Raw genomic sequence first — 16,686 nt, forward strand, 5'->3', positions numbered from 1 at the left:
TCGACTGTGGGATCTTGTTCTCACTCCCTTCTCGGATCCTCTGTTCCGCTCACACAACTTCGTTGCTCTGCTTAAAGGTTATATAAAGTCGAAAAGGACACTGTTTTTCTCATTGAAGCTCACATTTGAAAACTGTATGAGTTCTACAGTAAATGGGGTATCCGGATCAACTCATCAAAATCGGAATTACTGTGCTTTAGACGAACAGGAGGACGAAGCATTCGGTCAGCTGCAAACTGTAGGATCATCACACTTACACTACCTGATGGTACTAAATTGGCAGCCAAACGCAACGCGAAGTATTTAGGGATCAACTTTAACGAGCTCCTGAGGTTCAACCTTCACTCTAGGTCTGTCCTGAAAAAAGCCAACTACGCCTTCCATAGGATTCACCCCCTGATGAAGACAAGAAACGGATTAAGCCAACCAACGAAACTCCTGATCTACAAGCAGCTTCTTCGACCTGTCATCGCCTATAGCTTTCCGGTATGGTATACCATTTCCAAGACAGCCATGAAGGAACTTCAAATTTTTGAGAGGAAAATCCTGATGATCTGCACCGGACTTTACTTCGATCGACAGCGACAAAAATACTACAGCAACGAGCGTCTTTACGAGGAAGCAAACATCATGACGTTGGAAAAGTATCTGCTGCAATCTGCAAAGAAACTTGTCGGAATCATCGCCAACCACCCCAATCAGCTGATGAGAAGCATAAGAACCCAACAACGACATCCCGAACCCAGATACCTTAGTGCTTTGGATATTCTGGATGAGCACATAATCCCAACCGACAACGAGGAAGTAGTTTACCTTTACGCCGATACGCAATCGGCCTACTACCGCGGCTAAATGCCATACCACCCAACCCACCATAATCAATACCACAACTGGACAACCGGGACGGAACACCCCGAGGATAACCTAGTCAGCAGACTTGTAAAATTAAGCCTATTCATGTACTATATTTATATATATTTTATCTTTTATCCATTGTATAAGGTTAGGCCCCATATGTGCCAACAAATTTTTTATCAATCAATGTATCTTATTAGAAATAAATTAAGCTTAAGTCTATTGTATATAGTATGTTCAATAAAACAAAACTGAAAAAAAATTGAAAATTGTTTTTCTCATTTTCGAATATTAGGTTTTCTATTAACAATATTTTATCACTAGGTCCAATATTAGAATACCTTTTCCTCATATTTATTTTGGCACTGTAACAAAGAAAAAAAAACTTGAGAGAGCACAAAAACACACATTTTCAATGTTCCAGCTTTTAAATAGTAGATAAATACATATTAAATATTACTCATACGCCATAGTGAATATAATCGAAAAATTATTATCAATCGATCTTTAAGATAAAGTTAAAATTTTAACATATCTTGGATTTAGAAAGATAAGCAAAATAAATCTCTTGTTTCATTGGCAAATATTGGTGAGCATTCTCATACATTTTAATAATCGTCTATTGGTAAATGCCAATAGACGGCAAGTCGATAAAATGCTAAACAGCAATCATATACAATTTTTACAACGCGAAAACTATAAGAAGTTGTTAAGTTCCGATTACACAAGTAGACTATAAGGAAGAGTATTCTTACATATATTTATATTCCGGAATTCCACAGGGTAGTCATTTGGGTCCCGTTCTTTTCATTTTATTTATAAACGACTTACCAAATGTTTTAAAATACTCCAAGTGTCTAATTTACGCTGATGATGTGACAATCTTCAAAACTATTTCGAATTCTCGTGATTGTGAAGAACTTCAATGCGACCTTAATTCGTTTTTTGTCTGGTGCACACGTAACTGTTTGTTTCTTAACGTCGATAAATGTAAAACTATGTGTTTTACAAGAAAGTTGTCTTTTACTTCGTTTAATTATATGTTTAACGATACATTCATATCTCGTGAAAATGATATATCTGTTCTCGGTGTGACATTTGATCGTAAACTCGAATTTATTCAGCATATCAACTCCATTACCAATAAAGCCAATTCTATTCTCGGTTGGATAAAGAGAGAGTCAAAACAATTTTCAGACCCTTATGTTACAAAACAGCTGTTTATATCTTTTGTTCGTCCCATTTTAGAATATGCCTGTCAAGTTTAGTCACCACACTATGAATGCCATAAAAATAGGCTTGAACAGGTACAAAGGCGATTTCTTAGATTTGCACTCAGAGTACTAGGTTGGAACAATCCTTATGATCTCCCACCTTACGAAAACAGACTTAGACTAATTGACTTACCTAGTCTTGAGAACAGACGTTCCTATCTATGTTTCGTGTTCATTGTAAAAATAAATCAACGGTACAATAGACTCTTTGCACCTTCTGTCTAGTATTAACTTTAATATTCCTCAAAGAAACTTAAGGTATATACCGGACAGCATACATATCCCAAGCTATCGTACCAATTATGAACAATTCTCTCCATTAAATAAAATGTTTAAATTATTTAATATCTACAATAATAAGTATAACAATTTGTTTGATAAATCAATAACCAGTTCTTGTAAATTTAAATCAACATTTTTTCATTTGCAATTAATTAATTAAATAATATCTTTTCACACCTATGTTTATAAAATGTAATTGAATAACTAGCAATTTAGTTCTGTTAAATAAATAAATAAAAGAATATTTATTTTTATATTCAATGCAAATGCTATCTATGCATTTTTTGTTTTTCAATAAAAAATTTTTTTTTTTTTTTTCAACGGAAAAATAGTGCCGCATTTTTAGCGAAAATAGCTTTCTATTTATAATTAAAAAAAAAGCGTGTCGTCGAACTACGTGCCCCCGGTCCTTTATTTATAATAATTTTTGTAAACTGTTGGTATTTAACGAATAATACTAAAATATTTTTTTTTTCTTGTACTATTCTATAAAATTAAAATAAATTTTTTTTATAAGCAAAATATTCTTTTTGTTAAAAATCGGTCAGAATAAGGGTACATTAGTTTGGTCTCTAGGGTCTTTGCTTGAAAACAGAACTATCTGATTCAAAATAAAGTAAGTATTAAAAAGAAAACCTTTGTAATGCTCTATAACTTATTTTAAAGCCAGTCGATGAGACTCACTATACGGCTGGGGCCCAGCTTCCATACTTCCATTCTACTTTCGGATCGGTGTGAAAGATTATTTTAATTTCTATCTGAACTACATATTAAAATTTTAATGTCGAATTCCTTTCAACCACTTGCAGTCGCTTCTAAAATAGATACTTTTTGGGTATTTAGGAAATTCAGAAAGTTACATATATCTTCTTGTGAATGTTGGTATGTGGATCAAAGAAACAGATGAAAAAGAAATATTTAATATTTTGTTTTATGTTCTTATAAGGAAAAAGGAGCGACTGCAGATCGAATTTTGTTTGGTGTTTGGAATTCGACATAAAATATCAATTTACATACTTCAAACAAAACCCAAAAAATAACTTAACATCACTAAAGCGAAAGCCGTTTAATTTGTTTTGTCTACGGAATTTAAGAGATCTGATTTTGGAAATTTGAACACTTTTATTCTAGAATCGAATTACCTAATTAAGGCCCCTGAATATACATTTGAAGATTTCTCTTGACATGTTCGTCAAATATTGATGCTCTTTCTGTTTCTCTTTAAATAATAATCCGAATTTTACTTCTTCAGTCCTGATATGCATATTGGTAATTATTAAACCTAATGATATCTTTTTTTTTTTGGTACATGTGTAAATTTCTCAAGCTTAGTGCCGAACTTTATCGAATAGACTTTTCGTCTTCATTTTTTTTTTTTTTCAAATTCACCAACCTTGATTTTCAATCTTTTAATTACTTTCAACTTTCACGTGTCTTATGAATCAATAAAAAATTAAAAACGTCTATAAACAAAAACCACATGGACTTTTGGTATTGCATACCTCATATATAAACATAACACAATGTAATCCTATTCTCTTAAGCTCCTAGAATACAAGATACACTCACTCACTTCTTAGCACAAAATGCACACAAGCACACATTTGTATTAACTCTTCAATAATAGTGCTACTGCTGCAACCCCTATTTTACATTCATCTCTAAGTAATCTTCTTATCTAGTCTAATGCGTTCATGGAAGGCTTAAGACTTGAGTCCTCCTTCTTGATTTATAATTCTTGATGAAACTACACAAACTATACTAGACCAAAAGCTTTATAGGTCAGGTGGGTCATCCTTTATCCTTGTCTACTCAAAAGATGAATAAATTTATTAAAGGTTTTTATCATAATTAGAAATTTATTAAATAATTATCAATTGGCAATCTCTTGCCCTCTTTATCACTGTTAGTTATCCAATCAATGGATACAACTTTAACTTTAAGAAGACGTTTTGTAAATGTCACAAGAAACCACATTTCCAGTGCATTCATATCAGTTTCTTTTAAGTTGGCAAAAACATATCTTATTTTCTTTTCTCCATCTAAGGTTTGTACATCGGGACAAGCACCTCCACGCCATTGGAATGTTAACTTGGCAATAGTACTTGCATGTGTTAGTGTTCCCTTATCATCTGGACTATAGAAAAAAGCTTTGGTATTGCGAAAGAAATTTGGAGATTTGTTTTCGCCATAAATATCCTCTTCAAGAGCAGTCATTTCATGTTCTTGCAACAATGGTAAAGCCTTTGGAAAAGAAGAAACTTAATTTTTGACCCTCTCGTGACTTTGTTTAGTTTGAACTTACATTTGAATCCAATTCAGCTAAAAGGCATTGTAATTCATTCACATCAAGATGGTCAGTATAGGAATCCCCGTTAGCATCAAAAAGGTCCTTAAGTTGTTCCCTTAATTCAGCTGTTGAACTAATCATATCTCTGGGTTTCAGTTGCATACGTTTTCGCTCAGCGGTATCAACTAACCAATTACACGACACGACATTGTAATTACCAGTTTGACAAAGTTTTTCAACACGATATGTGATGTCACCTGCAATGCAGATGCATTTATAGTCTGTCGGTGAGGGATTCTCTACAATATTTCCACCGTTTTTAACAACGAGCTCTTTCAATTTGTTCAATGTTTGTTCGCTTCCTCGCACAGAGCTTAGAATACAAAAATTAAAATCCTCAAACAATGAGGATTCCACTGAAACCTAAATGAAAAGTTTAATTAACATGATTATTATTATTTTTTAATTTGTTGGAATATTTACATCATTCCAATTGAAATTATTGGAATATACTGTAGTTGAAGTTTTAGTTCTAGAAGTGCTGGTTCTAGGTTTCTTACGAGAAGAGATGTCCTGTTCATTTAGTGCACGTTTGTTGATTTTTTTAACTCCATGATCGCCCTGAAATATATTTAATTTACCATTATTTTATACCTACTGTAAATTTAAATTGAAAAATTAAAATTAGAAGAGAAAAATCATGAGGTAAGTGCTCTATGCTGAGAAATCGGATACCAAATAGTTTTGAGGACTTTTGTGACAAAAAAAACTGTTTTTTTTTAACGATTTTTATCATTTTTTGAAAGGTTCCCAAGCTTTTTAAGAAAATTGTAAGACAATTTAGCAAACTCTTAAGCTCAAAATTACTTTTAGTCATGAAAGTGAAGATTTTTAAATGCAAGGTTCTACATTTCGCCATAAGGAACACGTAATTCAAAGTCTATTTTCTATTCAAGGTGAAATGTTGAATATAACGATTTTTTGTATACTTTCAAACAATAAAAGTTATCGAAAAACAACAAACAATACTTTGAAAGCCATACCATTTTCTAAAAACAATTTCGAACACTTTTCTACCTCTGACTAGTGATGGGAACTATCGAATAAAAACTATCAAACTATCGATAGTTGTAAAATATTCATTAATTCGATAGTTTTAATTTATTCATTCATTTATTTAGTTACTATTTTCATTCGAATAGTTTTTTTTTATACGAAGGTTTTGTCATTAAAATAGTTTTTTTTTATTTGATAGTATTTTCTTTTGAACATTATTCATATTCGATAGTTTTTTCATTCGAATAGTTTTTCTATATGATAGTTTTCTCATTCAAATAGTTTAGTTACTATTTTCATTCGATAGTTTTTTTATTCGAATAGTTTAGTTACTATTTTCATTCGAATAGTTTTTTTATACGATAGTTTTTTCATTCCAATAGTTTGTTTATACGATAGTTTTTTCATTCAAATAATTTTCTTAAACGATAGTTTTTTCATTTAAATAGTTTTTTCATTTGAATAGTTTTCTTAAACGATAGTTTTTTCATTCAAATAGTTTTCTTAAACGATAGTTTTTTTCATTTGAATAGTTTTTTCATACGATAGTTTTTATTCGATAGTTTATTCGATAGTTTGTTCGATAGTTTTTATTCGATAGTTTTTATTCGAATGAATAAATGAATGAATGAATGAATGAATGAACTATTCGATAGTTCAAATCATTCAGTTACTAACTATCGATCACAAATCATTCGATAGTTCCCATCACTACCTCTGACCGACCGATTAAAAATATCGTTATATCAAAAATGTTGATAATTTTTATGGGTTTAGCTCATAAACCATCAATGTTACTGCAAATATTATGGCACAAAGAATATACATTTTAAATAATCTAATTTTCTACAACAACAAAAATTAATTTTGTTCTCCTAATATTAGGCCAGTTACCTTACACACTAAATTTGCGTTATGTCACAAATAATTGTGCTGTATGTGCTAATTTTTTGGAATGTTGTTAGTATAGATACCAGTAATGTAAAACCTAATTTGCATAATGCAAAAACACTTATACTTGTTGAGTTGAAAACCAAAAAAATTTTAAGAGTTTTTCTGTTTTGGTAATTTTTACTTCTTAATGATGCATTTTATGGAAAAAGAGCACCAGGGAATAAACTAAGAAAGTAATTTAGTAGTCTGTCTAGTATAGAATTTGGGCATTATACATATCTGCTTAAAAGCGCATGTCACGAGGAAAATAAGTATAAGGAACCTAGTAAGCCTTGACGTGACGGAGTGGTTTGCGATCACGAAATTTGCTTTCGCCGAAGGAGTGTTCCTACCAAGGCACTCACAACAAATTACGGTAGCGAAAGAATTAATTTTAAGTATCAACGGTAGCATTACCAGTTCTAATAAAAAAAGTATTTTCACGAAGTTAAGAATTAACATCGGCACACACCGATTTTTCGTTAAAAACAGCCTTCTTTATATTCGTTTACCTTTTTTTTACAATTCTTGGCACTCTAGATATAAGTTTCATGATTGTTTCTTAGGTTATAATGATTCAGCAGTCCTGTAACATATTCCATAGCGCAGATTCCGATGAAGGGCCTTCTACTTCTATCCAACCTGCCATAACAACTATATTGGGCTCTATACCATAACAACCCCAGACTATTTCAGAACCGCTTTTTCTAGATTTGCCTTCCTTAATTAAAGGGATGATAGTAAAACGTTTTACAAGTTTCGAAAATCCTACTTTTAGTACCTATTTTTCGTTTGGTAATAAAATAAGAAAAGACCCAAACTTGAATTCATAAAATCAACCCAGAGAATGAAGTTAATTGCTTAGGTTGAACTCAAATTTCAAAACAAAAAACTTCATCCTTAAGATCTCATTTAAGAGAATTCCTAGCTCCGCATTCAAAAATACATTGATAATTACTATTTATTTTGTTACAAAAAATCTCATTCAAATGCATCTTTTTCACATGATCACATCCAATTTTGGGGAGCATGTGAACTGAAAATATTTCACACCTTTCTTGCATCACAAATCTTCTGACATGGCATCAAACGGTCACTGGACAAAACGATTCCAAGTAAATTTTCGGCAAGGTGAAATCGATTCCATGATCAATGGCATGCGTAAAAGTGGTATTGACTGGAGAGGTAGTGCCTATCGTATTAGCAAGTAATTCCATAATGCCCGAAAAACTCCGAAAAAATTCGAGAAACGTTTTTGCAGAGTTTCGATTCTGGCATGGTTTCTTTGGTTGATCTTTTTTTAATACTCCGGTCATCTAAAGGCGTCTTATCCAAGGAAAGCTCTTGGATGTTATTGTGTCACTAGGTTTTGTTTGTTGTAAGGCATGTTGGCATTTCTAAGATTTCGTCTAAAAATGTTTTTCAACTCAAGGAAAGCTGCTTAGGTACATTTAGATTAAAAAACATCGAAGTGAGTACCATAGTGTTCTCTGAGTTCATTAGTAAGATGCGGTATTCTTAAATGCCTATTTATTTGAATTATATCCATTTGTCTGTTTTAAACAAATGTTATACTTGTTTTTAGTAGTTTACGATCTTTTAGAAACTTAAAGTTAACTGCTCGACATCACACCCCAAACTTTCTAAAATCAATTAAAATCTCAACACATTCTTACCTGATAAAAATCTTCATATTCTTTTAATGTCATACATTCAAACCAAGGCTTATCACTTCTAATTTCTTCTATTCGAGGGAATCTCAAAGAATATGGTGTTGCAAATGAAGATGCTTGTCCTAATTCACTAGCTTTAAGTTTCAATACAATTGAATCTTTTGGTTCAATCCATACATCAGGACTTAAATGTCCAAAGCAAAGTGTTTTAGGTATAAATCCTTTTTTCCATTTTGAAGCTAGATTTGAATTCAAAGTTGTTCTTTCACTTGCCGATAATCCAATAGCAACTTTACCTACACAATGTAACTTTGCATCGTCTGAAAGGTTAAAGATTTAATTAGATATTTTTTCAGAAGACACTGAAACTTACTTTCATCGCCTTGAATAACACCAACTAAGTAGCTATTAACGTATGTCTTGGTACGATTATAATAGCCACCCATTATAAGCATATCCATGTCAGCAACGAGATCTTTTATATACTAAATAGAAAGGAAGATAAACTTTCATAAACGATTGAATAATAAAATTTTGCAAATAAGCTTACATCAGCCTTAACTTTAAACCATCCTCCAGTACGAGATCCAGGTGCATATTTGGATCGATGCATTTTAATGACAACACCCTCTTCGTTTGCATCCAAAGCCTCATTAAAGATGTCCATAAAGTGTTGCAAAGTACACAATTTTGTTCTCTTTCCCAATTGCAAAACTCCTGCCTGTTCTCTGAAACAAGTCTTCATCTTATCCACACGTTCTGCATAAGATTTTTCAGTATAACTCTTTCCATTTAGATAAATCAGATCATAAGCAACAAAACAAGGACGTAGGTTACCACCTACTTGAAGATGTTTAACATCAAAGTTTTCACCCTTTACACGATATGACTCTGTTTCTTTATCCCAAACCATCATCTCGCCATCCAAGATGACACTCTTAACAAACGTCTCCATCAAACCCACTACCAATGGTGTCAAATTCCCTTCATTCTGATTACTTCCAAAATATTTGGTATAATCGACACCGTTGCGTGAAATATATTTAAATGTTTCATCTTGTTTATGCAATTGAAAACGTTCACCATCCATTTTGGTTTCAGCGTATAAAGTGTCATTGCCCATCATTGTATACAAGCATTCTGTTTTTAATCGTTCACATAACATTGGGCGAACGTGACTGAATGGAGCTATAGTTTTCTCCAAGCACATTTCATCACCACGTTCAATGGCAATACAAACTTTTTCCAAATCTGAGCATCTGGCAAAGTATTCTTTTGCTTTGGGATGAAGCATAGAAAATATTCTTGCTTCACCGATTCCTAAATTCATTCGCTTGAGAAGTAGACGAATAAACCATTTTTGTTCAAAAGCAGATGCAGTTTCTGAAAGTTTGGTCAAGATGTTTTCCACGCCTGCAAAGAAAGAGTTATTGTTTTTTGAATTACTCATTTACAAAAACTTGTCATGGACTCTTAATTTCGAATTTGTATATGAAATGTCTATACGTTAAACAGACCACGTGCAGTTTAACAATAAGTTTTGAACATTAATATTATAAAGCGGATATAACAGCTGTCTAAGAAGTGCGATTGGATGGAGAGGGCATACGTAAGATGAAGACCCGCGAAAAACACTACGGAAGATGCCAGAAGGAGCTTTATCACAATCCGCAATCGAGCAAAATTAACACACAAAAAAACACATCATTTTGATCTGTGTTCAGGACTTAAAAGAGGAGAAAGGCGATCCAATCAAGCAAGCAATTCATGACCCTTCCGAGAAGGCGTATGATAAGTTTCGCTAAAACGACACGTTAAGATTATTTGGGACGATTTTAGCGCCAAGGAATACTTTTTTCGATGAAGGGAACGAACTAATCTAGCAACGAACTAATCCTGAACATCAAAGGACAATGGTAATTTATGTATGGGAGCTGGTCCTGAGACCAATAACGATGATTCATATGTCATTGAAAAGGTATTTTTGCCTAGATCAATAGTATTTATGGCGACAAACTTGAATTTGCTGTGGGAAAAAAAGTTATAGACATAAATGTAGAGCAGGATAAGAATAGGCAATAGTAAGAGAAACGCCCGTCGCGTCGAGTTACTAAGCTCAAAAGGTTATGGTTTCAAATTGGTGTCAAATAAGAGATAAGTTGATAGAGAAAATGAAAAAATAGGGTTACCACTTTTAAAATTGAAACTTCCTATTTTAAAAGCAAAAATGGTAAATAACATACCTTTGCAGTATGTTCAATTAAAAAAATGAAATGTCAAATAAAAGACTAAATTGTGAAAAAAAAATTAATAAAATAGTTTAACTATGGCAACCCTATTGAATCGCTAAAGTTTGGAATTTAGCTTACGGATTAATTTGGCGGTCGAATAAAAAGAATACACGTAATACATAATACAAATTTTGAACATGTTTCGGGAAAATTCAAAATGGGTACCCAATACCCATTAGTATTTTTTACAAATTGCTGTGTTATTCTGCTGATGGTATAAACCGTAGTTGCACAAAGGGCAACTAACTTACTTAGGGATGTCTAATAAATAGAAAAATGTTTTAAGATAAATATTAATAGAGAACTTTTAAACATGTTTTTGTTAGGATAAGATCCCTTGACAGATTCTTTTTGAATTTGTTAAATTGCACCAGAAATCTTAAAATTTTTAGTAGAACCTAATTTGGCTGCAAGCATCCTTAACGAGCATGATAATGATTTGAATCTTGAATACTCAGAACCAGTTGTTGTTGCATTTGTTTACTACAAGTTGTATGGTATTGCTTTTATAACTGAGTTGTTAGTGGTTTTTCATTGTATACATTTCGTCAACTATAGCATATTTCCTTACCCGTTTCTGTCAAGAGTCAATGAATTCACTGCTGGTCTTGCATCTAACAACGAAAGGGAGTACAATACTTAACACCTCTAGAGACAATTTCAACCCTACAAGTCATTAACTAATTAAAACTTCCGCCCTGAAAATTCAATTTATCAAACAAATAATCACAGACCCTATAGAAGAAGCAAATTTAAAACTGCTTGTGACAGTTTACCGCTGATAGTTTACTCATTATAGCTCTCTTAGCAGCACTTTCAATTACTATGTTGAGTGGGTTATTCTAGATCTAAGGAAGGAACTGGGGCTGGAAAATGCATAAAGAAATGCAACAGAGAAAGAGAATTCCTATCCAGATCCCCAGAAGAAAACTTTTTTGACTTTCCAAGAGATGCCATAGTCACATACTATAACTTTGTGAAAAACTACAAAATACAATTCAGTAGTGAAAAGATTGGGTAGGTGAATCCATCAACTGTTCATTGAAAGAAAATACCATCAAATGGTACACAGACGGGTCGAGAACAGTGGAAGCTACAGGTGCAGCCGTTTTTGGGCCTAGTAAGAAATTTTCCGTACCAATGCCAATGTAAAATGTGCAGAAATAAACCTCAAATTAAATCACCGAAACAAAAACATTGCCATTATGTCCAATAGTCAAGCTGCCCTAAAAGCACTTAAATCCCACGATATTAACTCCAAGCTAGAATTGGAGTGTATAGGAAAACTTAACGAACTTGGAAAAATTAACAAAGTCACTCTCCACGAGTGACGAGGAGGCGGACTTTAATGGGACCCGAACCATATGGCGGAATAGGAGAAAACTTAATTAAAAGTAAAATAAAAAAAGGGATTAGACCAGGAGAGCAAAAAAACTGGTCAGAACTGAGACAGGCCAAAATGCTTCTCGGGAACTACAACCAAGAGCGTTTCAAATTATGCATCAGCATTGAATAATTATATATAGAAGTGACACCGATAGTTTCTAGCGCCAAACAATTTTATTTTTTTTCGGCAATCAGATGTACCTACTAAAAAATCCCCAGAGAGAATGGGGCTTGTCCTAGAAAATTATGTTTCCAAAAATTTGTTTTTAAAAAAGGAAATTTCACTAATACAAACATAAGGAAACAAATATCAAATAAAAATAAATCGTAACGAGACGTCGACATCGTATAATAGAAAAAAAAATTGAGGAAATTTAACTCACACATAAAACATATAACAAATATCAAACAAAAATAAATCGTATCGCCGAAGAAAAAGTAGAGCATAAAAGTTTATGTTCAAAATAAATGATTTACGGTTCGTTTCAGAAAATGCGGCCCTTAATGAAAAAAAGAAAAGCGTTAAGAAAAACTCAACGTAATATTGTAAATCAGGTAAGACCTCAAACCAATAAGTAGATTTGGCTCAAACCTTTTGTTTATTTTTGATTCCAAGGAGGGGAAATTGAAATTTTTTAACAGTACCAACTAGCGAGATACTGCGAAATGATTCGGAGGAATACCGAACATTCGACCACTCTTATACATTTACCGTCTGTTAGGCTAACCTGCACCTATGCGCTATGCCACAGTGCATGTGGACAACATTCAAATAATGTAAACTACAACTTCGGCCTAGATGTTATTACAAAAAGCACCCTGATTAAAATTAAATAAACACTTGCACTCTATAACTGAAGAAAATCTTCTTGTCGTTAATAAAAACAAAAAAAAAATCCTTTCCAATATACACTGCGGTTCACTTGAATAAAGGCACTAATATTAAAAAAGATAAAAGCGATTGGTGCTGTGGTTTGGTAACTTACCAGATTTTCGGTTTTGGGTTTTCAAAGAGTAACTTATTACTAACAATATTGTAAAAACAAAAAACCAAAAACAGAAACCGTTTGGCTACTAGTTGCGTTTTTTCGCATTTCCTGACAAAACACTGTGTTTTGTTTGGTTCACTAGAATAAAGGCAGGCACTTAAATCTTGTAAAAACGATGAAAAAGCGTGGACAAAAATAGTTTTAGTATAGAAAAGTGCAACTTTGTAATAATTTGTGTATTTTAACAAAATCTGAGCTAAGAGCTACCATTAGGTACCACAGAAAATGCAAAAATAGAAGCTAACATTAAAAATGCACTTCTACTATGCACAGTCGTGAATGGTGTTGGTAAATACGCTAAATTTGTATGAGAATATTTTGAAAATAACGTAAACTATTGATTTAATGTAAAAGTAAAGCATGAGGCACCTAGACAAGAGCCAAGAGAAAAATAATTCAAAAACTAGCTGCACGTTCCGTAAACGTTGGCTCTAAAATCAAACGAAAAGTGGTGTTTATTTGATATTAGTGTGATGGTTTGTACCTTCACTGAAGTTAAAAATGTGTACAATATTTAAAAATATTTAAAAAGCTTCAAATTTTTTTATAATATGCAACAATTAACTTTTAGTTACATTGTTCAAAAATAATTGCAAATTTTGACAAACAAATAACAGTGGAAGCTTTAGTTGTGGTTAACACTATGGGTAAACAAGCGTCATGAGCATTCCATAAGGTAAATGCCCGAAATCACATCGCAATAGAAATAATACTGATGCATATTGGATCAAGACGAAAGTTCACTGGACTAGCCTTCATATTCATCGAATAAAAATGTGATGGAAAACTATAATTTCTTACTTTTTTAGATGTTACCAAGCATTTTATGTAATTTCTCCACTTTATTTCGTGATTGTGCACTGTGAAAATGAATTTCCAGTGAAAACTTCGATTTTCTCCTTTTTCGCAATTAATAATAAAAGCTCTTGGTCCATATTTGGTTAAAATGCACAAGTAATATCAACGCTTCACTTTTCTATACTAAAACCAGTTTGATCCACCGTTTTTCATCATTTTTACTCGATTTGATAGCCTGCCTTTATTCTAGTGAAACACTGTGTTTTGTGAAAAGTTGCAAAAAAACGCAACTTGAAGCCACACGGTTTCTGTTTTGGCTTTTTGTTTTTGCAATATTGTTTGTTATAAATTGCTTTTTAAAATACCAAAACCTAGAATTTGGTAAGTTACCTTACCAAAGCTGCAATTGCTTTTTTCTTTTCTAAAATAAGTGCTTTTATTCAAGTGAATCGCAGTGTACATAAGAATCAAATATTCACACATAAATATTCAATTCAAAATATTACAAAAATTAAAAATAAATTCCATTTGAATATTACAGAAACAAAAATAAACAAAAATAAACAAACACACTACTAACACAAAACTAATACAAATACACCAAATATAAATAATATTGTAGTTGTGGTTACTTAGTAACCAAAAGTCCTTTTCAGGAATTTTTCGGCCATCAAATACACAATCCTAAAACGATTGTGGCGCCACTCCTGAATTGATTGTAGCTCCACCCCTCAAACATAGCGGATGTTTTTTCCGGTGTCACTTCTATATTATAATTATTCAATGGTATCAGTCTAAGTAAGAAAAACCTAAGGATAATCACTGGTCTCCTTATGGGCCACTGTAAGTTAAGAAAGCATCTAAACTTTTTAGACCTAATAAATAGTCCAACATGTAGATTCTGCAATGAACAAGAAGAAACACCAGATTACATTCTGGGTAGGTGCAATGCACTGATACACCAAAGATATAAAAACCTGGGTTCCTACCAGGTCAAAGAGGAAAAATTACACTCTATGAAAATATCCAAAGAAAATACTCAATTTCCTGAAGTAATTAGGTTAGAGGAGGAGCTATAACATGTGAAACTAACTCAGCTAGCTTAAAAGGGATAAAAAAAAAAATGCTATAGGCTAAGAAAACAGGGGGAGTGAATCTTTTAGTGAAGTTGATAAGATCTTAGAATAAAAGATCAGACTTGAGCTCAATCCTCAATAAGACAAAGTGGATATAAGACAGCCCCTCTCTTCTTCTACACAAGCTTATAAAAGACTTAGGTCCATTTTCTTCACTCGGAGTTGAACAAAACTTGAGAATTTTTATATTAAAAATTCTCAAGTTATGTTCAACTCCGAGTGAAGAAAATGGACCTTATTAGTTAGGCAAAGTTTTTGAAAGGGAATTGAGCAGTACTATCATGAAGTGAGAGGAGAAGTGGACAGAACTCATACTATCCCAAATAAGAAGATTCAACGACAAACTATACAAACTTTACAAACTATGATAATGGATCATATACATCAAATTAAGACTATCAAATAAATGCCATGGAATCAAAATATACTCACTTTTGCGATCTTCTGACGAAATAGTATCCAACATTGCGTGAATATCAAACAATTTGAGATCACTCGGTGTATTGGATGTTCGAGTTTTAAGAACCCCATAAACTATATCAGCATAGTCTCCATGTTGGCCATTATTTGGACTTCGATGTAGCAATTTTAATGCATCGCTTCCTTATAAAAAAACAAAACTATTTTTAAAGAATTTGTGAGACATAACAAAATAAACTAACCTCCAGGAGGTAATTGAAGAATTTTGATATAAATTCTTCCCAAAGTTGTAATTTGAATGCCATAACTGTCTCTGGCATTGTCCGAATCTGGCAGAAGACATCTCAGAAGGCAGTAAAAATTTGAATTGTTATCCTGAAAAAGTTAAATCATTTGGTTTGATAGTCATCATTTTAAATTATTTAAAAACTATTTACATCTCCGTTATTTCGACGAAATTCTTTTGTAAAATCTAAAAAAGATGTTAAAGTTTGATGGAGTTTTTGTTCTTTTTGGGCAATGCCTTCGGTGGTTTTGATCTTTTCAAACTTTTGACAAAGTTCAAAGAATTTAACACTTTTTGATATAATGGACATTATTTAATGTGTTTTTGTGTTTATTTTTACAATTTCCAATTTGTAAGAAAAATTATACTGCTTCTACGTTTTACCTATTTAATTTTATCAACAAAAACAAATCATTCCGTATCGCGAACTGTCATTTTTTTTTTTTGATAATTTCACAATTATTTCGATAACTTCGATAATCGATAGTTTATTACAGTTTGGGTTGCTCTGTTTGTGTCAAATCGATTATTATGAGTGAGTTCAGAATTTTAGCGGATCTAGTGTTATGCCCCATTTAGATGGGTGATAACAAGCCAGTACATGAACGTAAGTTTTTTTTTTTTGTCTTATGCATTCTTATTTGGGGAAGTAAATAGTTTTTTTTTTCACGAGTATCTATACATTTTCAGTGGAAAAGAAGTTCTTCTTATACGTGCTTATTTCACAGGTTATTTCTGAGTTTGCTGAATTTTGACATTGGCTGTGTTCCTTTGGGCTCAGCAAAGTACTTTTTAGTACTTCTGAATCCATTCAAAGACATTTTTTCTATAGAAGAAATGGAGTTGAACACAACCAGAAGTACTTAGCTAGTAGATACTTAAGGCCAAATTAACACACCTATTATTTGTTCATCACATAAATGCCGCAATTTTTTTCTAAAGCCTAGTACGCTGCTG

At 32.4% G+C, this 16,686-nt stretch overlaps 1 protein-coding gene across 1 annotated transcript; it reads right to left on the bottom strand.

The window, feature by feature from the left end:
* Positions 1-4,250: 4,250 nt before the first annotated feature.
* On the bottom strand, positions 4,251-16,105 carry LOC129910883 (DNA ligase 4). Its single transcript, XM_055988472.1, has 9 exons — positions 15,881-16,105; positions 15,686-15,818; positions 15,456-15,626; positions 8,914-9,776; positions 8,737-8,848; positions 8,367-8,683; positions 5,185-5,322; positions 4,717-5,124; positions 4,251-4,655 (listed from the first exon to the last, which is right to left on the bottom strand). Exons 1-9 carry the CDS (start codon positions 16,037-16,039, stop codon positions 4,263-4,265), a joined length of 2,694 nt encoding a protein of 897 aa, XP_055844447.1. The 5' UTR covers positions 16,040-16,105; the 3' UTR covers positions 4,251-4,262.
* Positions 16,106-16,686: the final 581 nt, after the last annotated feature.

This window comes from Episyrphus balteatus, chromosome 2, assembly GCF_945859705.1.
Source record: "Episyrphus balteatus chromosome 2, idEpiBalt1.1, whole genome shotgun sequence".
NCBI lineage: Eukaryota > Metazoa > Arthropoda > Insecta > Diptera > Syrphidae > Episyrphus > Episyrphus balteatus.

Coding starts and splice junctions, on each gene's coding strand:
- LOC129910883 (XM_055988472.1), bottom strand. CDS start 16,039: ATGTCCATTATATCAAAAAGTGTTAAATTCTTTGAACTTTGTCAAAAG. Junction 5,323..8,366: donor AATATGAAGATTTTTATCAG/GTAAGAATGTGT, acceptor AATATATTTCAG/GGCGATCATGGAGTTAAAAA. Junction 5,125..5,184: donor ATAATTTCAATTGGAATGAT/GTAAATATTCCA, acceptor CTTTTCATTTAG/GTTTCAGTGGAATCCTCATT.